Source organism: Canis aureus, chromosome 19 (assembly GCF_053574225.1).
Source record: "Canis aureus isolate CA01 chromosome 19, VMU_Caureus_v.1.0, whole genome shotgun sequence".
NCBI lineage: Eukaryota > Metazoa > Chordata > Mammalia > Carnivora > Canidae > Canis > Canis aureus.
In genome coordinates, this window is record NC_135629.1 from 50,456,670 (window position 1) to 50,466,419 (window position 9,750).

Below are 9,750 nucleotides of genomic sequence, written 5' to 3' on the forward strand. Positions count from 1 at the left end.
GGGGTCCCACGTTGGGTTTCCTGCATGGAGCCTCTGCGTATGTCTCTCCCTCTGCATATGTCTCTGCCTCTCTCTCTGTGTCTCTCATGAATAAATAAAATCTTAAAAAAAAAAAGTACTGAAATGATAATTTGGACATACTAGGTTTGGCAATTTTTTTTTTAAGATTTTATTTATTCATGATAGACATAGAGAGAGACAGAGGCAGAGACACAGGCAGACGGAGACACAGGCTCCATGTGGGGAGCCCAGTGTGGGACTCGATCCTGGGACTCCAGGACCATGCCTTGGGCCAAAGGCAGGCGCTAAACCGCTGAGCCACCCAGGGATCCCCAAATTCTTCGAATTAATTTCATCCATTTTGTTTTTCACATTGCCACTAGAACACTTGAAATTAGATTTGTGTCTTCCATTATATTTCTATAGGCCAGAACTGATTAGGGCATTCATTACTACCCTGACATTGACCTTCTCAGAAAAACATGCAGGGATTGGGGTGGGATTTAGGGTGTTTGTAGTTTCTAACACCATCTCTACCCACTGTGAGGAAGTCATATCACCCTCTAAGTCTCCATTTTCACATCTGTGAAAGAGGGATTATATTAATATCTACATCAAAGTATGGGAACATGAAATAACACACCTGAAGTACCTGGGTGGAAAATGTGAGATGTCCATACAGGTTAGCTATCTTGCCTATAACTACTATTAAATGAGTTCCTCTCCCCTTTATAAATAGGGATGGTCCCTACCTAGCCTCCCTTTAAAAACTTGAAAGTCGTTTTTTTGTTTTTTTAATTAAAAGTCGTCTTGATCTCAGCGGAATGACTATCTCTGGAGCCCACCACCTACAGCCCTCCCGCAGGCCAAGAGCGAATCCTAGGGCAGAGGGCTCTGAGGCTCAAAGAGAGAGAAGTCCAAGGTCACACCACCTGCTGGAAGTGGGGTTGTATGAAACCTAAAACAACGCTGTGATTCTGTCCTTGAGGTCTTCAGTTAGGGTTCTCTGGTCAACCAGACACCACTAGTTTAGCTGGGGCGGAGGCGGGCGCTGAGCTTCTCCTACCCTCTAAGTTTCAATCGCCACACTGAATATGGCGGCGCCCTGAGCCTGGCCACAGGTCGGCCACGCTCAAGATGGCGGCGCACCCCCGGCGCCGGTTCCGGTTCCGGTTGTTCAGGCCCCAGGCGGGATAAGGCGCACACGCTCGGAGGAGCCATGGCGGATGGGCCGGTGGCAGAGGTGCTGCTTCGGCAGCTGGAGGCGGCGGATGGCGGCTTGGACAGCGCAGAGCTGGCGGCTGAGCTGGGCGTGGACCACCAGGCGGTGGTGGGCGCCGTGAAGAGCCTGCAAGCGCTGGGCGAGGTGAGTCGGGCCCCGTGATGCTGGGCCTCCTCGCTCTTGCGCTTGCCGTCCCCTTGCCCAGAAGGCCCTGCCTGCTGAAGAATCCTTCGGTAGTCCAGCCTAGGGTGGGCAGGCAGGGAGTCTAGAACAAGTAAGAGCCCAGGAGCACTGACGTTCTGCACTCAGTAGATGTCCATTGAGATATAGTAGGCATGGGGGAAGGCACGATGGTGGACAAGGAAGACGGTGGTCATCGTCCTCACAGAGGTTAGGGTCTAACGAGGGAGATACTCAGGTGACCCTTAGAGTGATGAAGGAAATACAGGGAATCCAGAGGTGACAGCTGGCCCAGGCATGGGAATCAAGGAGAACGTCCTGGAGGAGGTGACAGCTGAGTCGGGCCTCTGCATTGAGGAAGAAAGCTTCAGGGATCAATGGCAGAAAGGGGAAACAGGTGTTGAAAGGCATTAGTAGAGGCAAAATTTGCAAGGCCTCGTAGGTCTCGATCTCATGGAAAGTCATGGCAGGAGCTGGAGCCAGTCAGATATGTGTCCTGTCTGTGTCCCTCTGGCAAAGGATTGACAGGGACAGGACTGGTGGTGAGGTAGGCACATGCCCAAGGTAGAGGGCATGGTGTCTGTTGTAGGGAGGCAGGTGGAATGGAGAAGATTCAAGAGAGGGAATGAAAGGAGATTCATGGCAAGTCAGGGGAAGCAAGAATGAAGCGCAGCCTTTTTGACTTAGACGAGTGAAAGGTGATGGAGCCATAGAAGAATGATTATCAGAGGCCTGTGGGCGACCCAGGAGGCTGGATTCTCAAGCCTACGAATCAGAAAACCTAACTGGGCTGCATATTCATCAGCTCATGTTCCGTGCCCCACTTTGGTCTCAGCTTTATGTAGCATTTAGTCTTTGTCATTATCCCACGATGGTAGCACTGATATCTCCATTTTGCAGACAGGACATCTTCTGAGCACTGGTCAGTAACTGGATCAGTGTCACTGGAAGGAGCAGGCAAACCTGGATTTTAAATTAAGCTTTCAGGCTGCAGAGCCTGAGGTCATCAATGCAGAGAGGGGATCCTATGTGGCGTGATAGCACCTGGATTCCTGTGAAATTGACTTGGGTTGGTCACAGTAGGTTTAACAGTGGCTGTTTATTGTGGTTCAGTCTAATGACAGTGATAGTAATAATGACGATGATGGTAATAGTTGGTAGAATGCACACAGTATTTGGTAGGTACTGCTAAACATCCTACGTCTTTTCCATATGTTAATTTAATAATTATTCATGAAAGCTTCCTGGGGGTAGAGCCCATCGCAGCTTTCTCTCTGGGATAAGAAAACTTGCTCAAGGAAGTTAAGCAACTTTCCTGAGGTCATACAGGGACTGAAGAGCAGAGCTGGGAATTAGAATGAATAGGGAGCTAAGCCCTGTGGGCCCCACCCAGCCTTGCTCCTCTGTGCATGGCCTAAACCCATCCTCATCATGGAACTTTGTGTTCCTGTGTGTAATGTGGACCCGGGGGCCCTTTTCTGACACTCTGGGCACTAAGATGCAAACACATTAAAGGTGGAGATGAATCAGTTCACCTGGGATCTCAAAAATCTTTCTCAGATTCAAAAGCAATAGGAAGAACTTATTTTCTGTTAGGAACCATTCTTAGTACCTTACCTCACCCTGGGAGATGTGAGCCATCTGTGTTGTTATCCTGGTGTCACAGAAGGGAAACTGAGATTCAGCAGGGGGTGCTCACTCAGCTGGGAAGTGGTGCAGCTCAGATGTGAAGCTGGCTTCAGGTACCGTGCAACCGGAGTGCTGTAGAGAGGGCATTCCTGGCTCTGAACCCTGTCTCTGTGGGTCTTCCCTTCCCCATTTCCCTGCAGATCATTGAGGCTGAGCTGCGTTCCACCAAGCGCTGGGAGCTTACCGCCGAGGGCGAGGAGATAGCCCGGGAGGGCAGCCATGAGGCGCGGGTGTTTCACAGCATCCCCCGGGAGGGCCTGGCCCAGAGCGAGCTCATGGTAAGGTCCTAAGGGCAAGGCATGGGAAGTGACGGGTTGAGGTGGCCCTCATGCTCTGCTCACTGTGGTCTTGCTCCCCCAGCGACTTCCCAGCGGCAAGGTGGGCTTCAGCAAGGCCATGTCCAACAAGTGGATCCGCGTGGACAAGAGTGCAGCTGATGGGCCCCGGGTGTTCCGAGTGGTGAGTCCCTGCCTGCAGGGGGGCAGGCAAGCAGGTGGGCCATTGGCCCTCACAGCCTATTACACCCTTCATCACGGCAGGTGGACAGTGTGGAGGACGAGGTGCAACGGCGGCTCCAGCTGGTCCAAGGTGGGCAGGCTGAGAAGCTGGGTGAGAAGGAAAGGAGTGAGCTCAGGAAGAGGAAGCTGCTAACTGAAGTGTGAGTGGATGCCCCGCCCCCATTCCATCCCGCATCACCCAAGTGGTCCTAGGGTGTGGTGGACGGAGTCATCCTGCCCATACTGGGCCACAATGCTATCAGTGTTCCCCCAGCACTGCTTTACCATGTACTCATGCCAGGCTCATGCCACTGCAGGGCCTTTGCTCATGCCATGACTTCTGCCGAGAGCTGTCTTCCCTTAAGCCAGGCTTGGGCATCAAACCTCTGCCTGTGTCTATTTATTTATTTATTACGATTTTATTTATTTGAGAGGGAGAGCAAGTACACATGAGAGAGAGCATAAGCTGAGGGAGAGGCAGACAGAGTGGGAAAGGCTGACTTCCTGTTGAGCAGGGAGCCCAAAGTGGGGCTCGATCTCATGACTCTGGGATCATGACCTGAGTGGAAGGTGGATGCTTCACCGACTAAGCCACCCAGACATCCCTGTGTGTCACCTTAAAGAGGCCATCCTCGCACCCCTTTCTCCCTTTGAGTTCCATAAAAGCTGCTCACTTATTTTTTTAAGATTTATTTATTTCAGAGAGAGCAAGCGAGCAAACTTGAGTAGGGGAAGGGCAGAGGGAGAAGCACACTCCCCGCTGAGCAGAGAGCCTGACATAGGGCTCAATACCAGAGCACTGGGATCATGACCCAAGCCAAAGGCAGACATTCAACCAACTGAGCCACCCAGGCGCCCCAAAAGCTCCTTACTTATACTCTGCATATCGGATGCCATGTTTGTTTCCTTTATGGCTCTGATGTCAGTGTCTGAAATTGATTGAATGCTGGGACCTGGACAAGCCAGGGGCTTTGCTCTCACAGGGCTGATATACCCTTTGACTGATAACTTAGTGGCATAGCAGTTTTGAGGATACAGACTGGAGGAAGGCTGCCCTGTCCAGGTCATGGCTTTGGTCCTTATTAGTTTTGTGACCTTGGCCAAGTCACCTGATCTTTCTGGGCCTCAGTTTCCTTATCTGTAAAACGACCTCTTTTTCATAAGACAGTGGGATGATTTCAGTGGAATAGAGCCCAGCACGGAATAAACCCTCAAGAGTTTACCTGTTATTCTTAGTATGTATGTATGTATATATGTTTAGTACTTTGAACAGACCCTGGCACATAGTAGATTCTTATTAGGTACTTGTTGAATGAGTAAGTGAGCGACAGAAGGATGTAGGTGTGGGCTAAATAAGAGGATTTCAGGTGATGATGAATGTCAGGAAGAAAATAAAGCAGAGGGACTTGGTGGCTGGTATTGGGGTCGGCATCAGATATATTGCAGGAAACTTCTTGAAGGAAGTGACAGTGCCCTTCTCCTCTCTGACCACAGGACCCTGAAGACCTACTGGGTGAGCAAAGGCAGTACTTTTAGCACCAACATCTCCAAGCAGGAGACAGAGCTGAGCCCAGAGATGATCTCCAGGTAGGGGGTGGCCCCAGGAACTGGGTCAGGTCAGGGAGGGAGGGGAGCCTTCACCGGGCCCATGCACCCTGCATCCCCCAACAGCGGCTCCTGGCGGGACCGGCCCTTCAAGCCATACAACTTCTTGGCCCGTGGCGTCCTCCCAGACAGCGGCCACCTGCATCCTCTGCTCAAGGTCCGCACGCAGTTCCGGCAGATCTTTCTGGAGATGGGGTGAGCACAGGGCCAGGGGGTGGGGCCGACCCAGCCACTGGGCACAGGCAGAACAGTCAGGCTGCATCTCCCTCCAGATTCACAGAGATGCCGACTGACAACTTCATTGAGAGCTCCTTCTGGAACTTTGATGCACTTTTCCAGCCCCAGCAGCACCCGGCCCGTGATCAACACGACACCTTCTTCCTCCGAGGTGGGTGGAACTGGCCGCGCCACCAGAGGTGCCAGGCCTGGGCAGAACTTTTTGGAGAGGCTTATTCGTTTTACGGAATAAATTCTATCCTAGGTGTGGCTGACTGGGCTGGTGTGAACAGGTCCTCTTGACCTCTGTCACCTCCTCCCACATCCTGCCTGCCCACTTCATGGCCCTTGCCCGAGCTTCCAGGCAGTTCTCTGCTGAGAACCGCCTTCTCCCAGATCTTCAAGGCTGGCTCCAGCATCAAACCTTGGCTGACGGGGGTCACCTCACAGAGGCCACTTTGACATGCCCTTGTCAGGGCAGCCTGGGTGGCTCAGCGGTTTAGCTCTGCCTTCAGCCCAGGGTGTGATCCTGGAGACCCCGGATCGAGTCCCACATCAGGCTCCCTGCATGGAGCCTGCTTCTCCCTCTGCCTGTGTCTCTGCCTGCCCCCCCCCCCTCTCTCTCTCTCTCTCTCTGTGTGTGTTTCTCATGAATAAATAAATTAAAAAATCTTTAAAAAAAAAGAAGATGACATGCCCTTGTCACCTTGAGTTCTAAAAGTCCCTCATCCCTAGTCTTGAAGCTTGTTTCCCAATTTTTTTCTTTCTTAATTTCACAATGTTTAGTTCTGTCTGAAACTGAATGATTTTCCACAGTCGTTTTTTCCCCACCCCCAACTGCATCCAGTCCCCCAATTCTCCACTGCAGGAAGGCAGGGGAGGCCAGTGGGTGCCTGTTACCTGGCTAGGAGCAACAATGGCATTGCTGTCGTCATTGTCACAGCGCCCAAAACTTAATAAGTACTCACTGTATACTCTGTTCTTTTTTTGTTTCTTTTAAGATTTTATTTATTCATGAGAGACAGAGAGAGAGGGGCAGAGACATAGGCAGAGGGACAAGCAGGCTCCCCAAAGGGAACCCAATGCGGACTCGATCCCAGGACTCCAGGATCATGCTCTGGGCTATAGGCAGACATTTAACCACTGAGCCACCCAGGTGCCTCCCATACACTCTAATCTCTGTTCTAATTCTGCAAACTGTAGGAAGTAGTGCTGTTAGCTCTCTTTTACAGTGGATGAAACTGAGGCTCAGAGTCACACAGCTTATACATAGTAGAGCTGGGATTTGATGTCAAGCTTTTCAGGTGCACCAAAATTATGTTTCTGGAAAGGGATCCTAAGAACTTGCCCATTCTAAGGGATGCCTGGGTGGCTCAGCAGTTGAGCGTCTGCCTTCAGCCCAGGGCATGATTCTGGAATCCTGGGATCAAGTCCCATATCGGGCTCCCTGCAGGGAGCCCGCTTCTCCCTCTGCCTATGTCTCTGCCTCTCTTTCTGTGTCTCTCATGAATAAATCTTAAAAAATAAAATCTTAAAAAAAAAAAAAAAATTTGCACGTTCTCACAACAAATGGTTGCTAATGCCCTCCTGTGGGCCAAGGTCTTTGTTAAACATCTAGGTTACAGCCATGAATGAAACATGAAGTCTTTGCCCTGGTGAGACCTGTGTCCTGGTGGATAGATGTATATTAAATCCTGAGTGCTAGACAAATGCAGTAATGCAAGGTGGCAGTAGACACAGTAGAAACTGGTGTGAAGGGGGAAGGGCCTGTGGATTTAAAACCAAGCCTTTGTTTAAAGGCCAAAGGAGGTGAGGGAGAAAACCTTATCTGAGAATGAAAGTTCCAGGAGAGAATGGCCAGTGCAAAGGCCCTGAGGCTGGAATGTGCCTGGTATTGCTCACAGATCAGGTGGGAGGCCCTGTGACTGGAGGGAGTGATCAGTTAGGAATGAGAGGCGACAGGACAGTGTAGCCAAAGGGAGGGCTTTGTTCCCACCCCTGGGACATGGATGGAGGGTTGTGATGGACTTGGGTGTTCCTAGGCACCCTCTGGCTGCTGTGGGTGTTAAGAGTGGGAGCGACACATGTAGCTGTTTGTCCTCTGTACAGTGGCTGTTTGAGAAATGCTCCTTGACTGACACGATTATACTCTGTCCTGCCCAGATCCAGCGGAGGCCCTGCAGCTCCCAATGGACTACGTCCATCGGGTCAAGCGGACTCACTCTCAGGGTGGCTACGGCTCACAGGGGTGAGGCAGGACCAGGACTTTTTGGGGTATCAGGGGAAAGAAGTTTGGGGGTCTGAAGGCGACAACGCTGACTTCCCATGTGTCCTTCTAAAGGTACAAATACAACTGGAAGCTGGAAGAGGCCCGGAAAAACATACTGCGCACGCACACCACGTCTGCCAGCGCCCGTGCTCTCTACCGCTTGGCCCAGAAGGTGCAGCTCAGCCTGGGCGGTGGGGGAGGCAGGGGGCTGTCCCAACGACCTTCTGACCTCCCAGGCCTGGCCTACCTGTCACCCCCAGAAGCCCTTCACACCAGCCAAGTACTTCTCCATTGATCGCGTGTTCCGAAATGAGACCCTAGACGCCACACACCTGGCTGAGTTCCACCAGATTGAGGGCGTTGTGGCCGACCATGGCCTCACCCTGGGCCACCTCATGGGCATCCTGCGGGAGTTCTTCACCAAGCTGGGTAGGCAGGCAGGCTGCGGTGGACGGTCTAGTGGAGCCACGGCAAGAGGCCCTGCTGCCAGGCTTATCCTCCACTCCTCTGCTTGCCCCCCTGCCTCCCCTGCCCAGGTATCACCCAGCTGCGCTTCAAGCCGGCCTACAACCCCTACACGGAGCCCAGCATGGAGGTGTTCAGCTACCACCAAGGTCAGGGTGGAACCTGGTAATGGGGTGGGGAGGGGTGTGTCAGCCTTCCCACAGCTCAGCCTGGGTCCCTGTCACTGCCAGGCCCACCCCCCCAGATCACTGCCAGACCCAGCATCATCCACACATCTCTGTCCTACCTTCTACCACCCCTATAGGTCTGAAGAAGTGGGTAGAAGTCGGGAATTCTGGGCTCTTCCGCCCCGAGATGCTGTTGCCCATGGGGCTCCCGGAAAATGTGTCAGTCATTGCTTGGGGCCTCTCCCTGGAGCGGTGAGTGCCCAAACTTAGAGTGTCTGGCTGCCACTCAGGTGACTTGCTGGGCACGGGGGCCTACAGACCTTCACACCATTCCATCTGTTCTTCATTTGAAAAGCCTTTAGTGAGCGTCTGCTATGTGTCATGCTAGGAGTATGACAGCACACATCTGTGCCTCTGCGAAGCTAGGGTTATAGCGCAGTGAGAAAGATGGTAATTAGCAAGATAAATAAGTAAATTGGACAAGTAAAATTTAGAGTGTGTCTGAAGCCAGTAGGTGCTATAGAAACACAGCAGGGAGGGCTGAGACAGGATTGTCCGGGAAAGCTTCCAGGAGGATGTAGCATCTGAGCAAAGACTGGAGGTAGATGAAGGGGTAAGCTGGGGGCCTATCTGGGGAAGGGTGTTCCAGGCAGCAGGAATAGCCAGTGCAAAGGCCCTGAGGCAGGAATGTGTGTGCTATATTTGGAGAACATTGAGGGGGCCAGCGTGGCTGGAGAGAGTGAATAAGTAGAATGGGAGGAGAATGAGGGTGGGGAAGTGACAGGATAGATCATTCGGGGCCTTCTGAGCCCTTTGAATAACTTGGGCTTTTAAGGAGGTGGGAACCATCAGAGATGGCTTGGTTGATCAGAGGAGACCGTGACCTGACATAGCATCAAAACTATTTTCTTCCCTCCCCACTGCAAGCCCGACAATGATCAAATATGGCATCAACAATATCCGGGAGCTTGTGGGCCACAAGGTGAACCTCCAGATGGTGTACGACAGTCCCCTGTGCCGCCTGGATGCTGAACCGGGGCCCCCACGGACACAGGGCGCCGCATGACATGGGCCACTCTGGATACCTGCCTTCCCTGGGCCCCAGCTGTCCAGCCCCCTTACATCCCTACCAGTGACCCCCTTGTATTTATAAGGCCTCCGTGAGGCCATCCCCCCACCCCTGTTCCTGGTATCTCCTCTTCCCCACCTGCCCCAAGGTCCCAGGGGCAAGGGAGCAGGTAGCAGGCTTGATCTATGAAGGTGGGAGCCCTGCAGGCCAGCTGCTGGCTAATAAAGTGGGCATTTGTCCTCATATGGTGCCTTTCCTTAGGGGTGGAGGAGTGCTAGAGCCCTGGGTGTGAGGAATGGTGGGTTGGGGGACTTGGGTCCTCGGAAGCACCTGGCTTACCTGAGCCAGATCCACCTGGGGAAGGCTAGCTC

General features: G+C 52.5%; 1 protein-coding gene across 1 annotated transcript; it reads left to right on the plus strand.

Annotated features, from left to right (window-relative positions):
- The first annotated feature begins 1,176 nt into the window (after positions 1 to 1,176).
- FARSA (phenylalanyl-tRNA synthetase subunit alpha) lies at positions 1,177 to 9,622 on the plus strand. The gene is made up of 13 exons (XM_077859752.1): positions 1,177 to 1,366; positions 3,232 to 3,369; positions 3,452 to 3,550; positions 3,631 to 3,749; positions 5,083 to 5,175; positions 5,260 to 5,388; positions 5,466 to 5,581; positions 7,573 to 7,657; positions 7,751 to 7,850; positions 7,939 to 8,107; positions 8,215 to 8,292; positions 8,448 to 8,562; positions 9,238 to 9,622. Exons 1-13 carry the CDS (start codon positions 1,220 to 1,222, stop codon positions 9,374 to 9,376), a joined length of 1,527 nt encoding a protein of 508 aa, XP_077715878.1. The 5' UTR covers positions 1,177 to 1,219; the 3' UTR covers positions 9,377 to 9,622.
- Positions 9,623 to 9,750: the final 128 nt, after the last annotated feature.

What these genes read in the sequence shown, in the direction of transcription:
- FARSA (XM_077859752.1), top strand. Translation starts at nt 1,220, where the DNA reads ATGGCGGATGGGCCGGTGGCAGAGGTGCTGCTTCGGCAGCTGGAGGCG. An exon ending in TCTACCGCTTGGCCCAGAAG is followed by an intron (nt 7,851 to 7,938) that starts GTGCAGCTCAGC and finishes TGTCACCCCCAG; the next exon opens with AAGCCCTTCACACCAGCCAA. An exon ending in GGTGTTCAGCTACCACCAAG is followed by an intron (nt 8,293 to 8,447) that starts GTCAGGGTGGAA and finishes CCACCCCTATAG; the next exon opens with GTCTGAAGAAGTGGGTAGAA.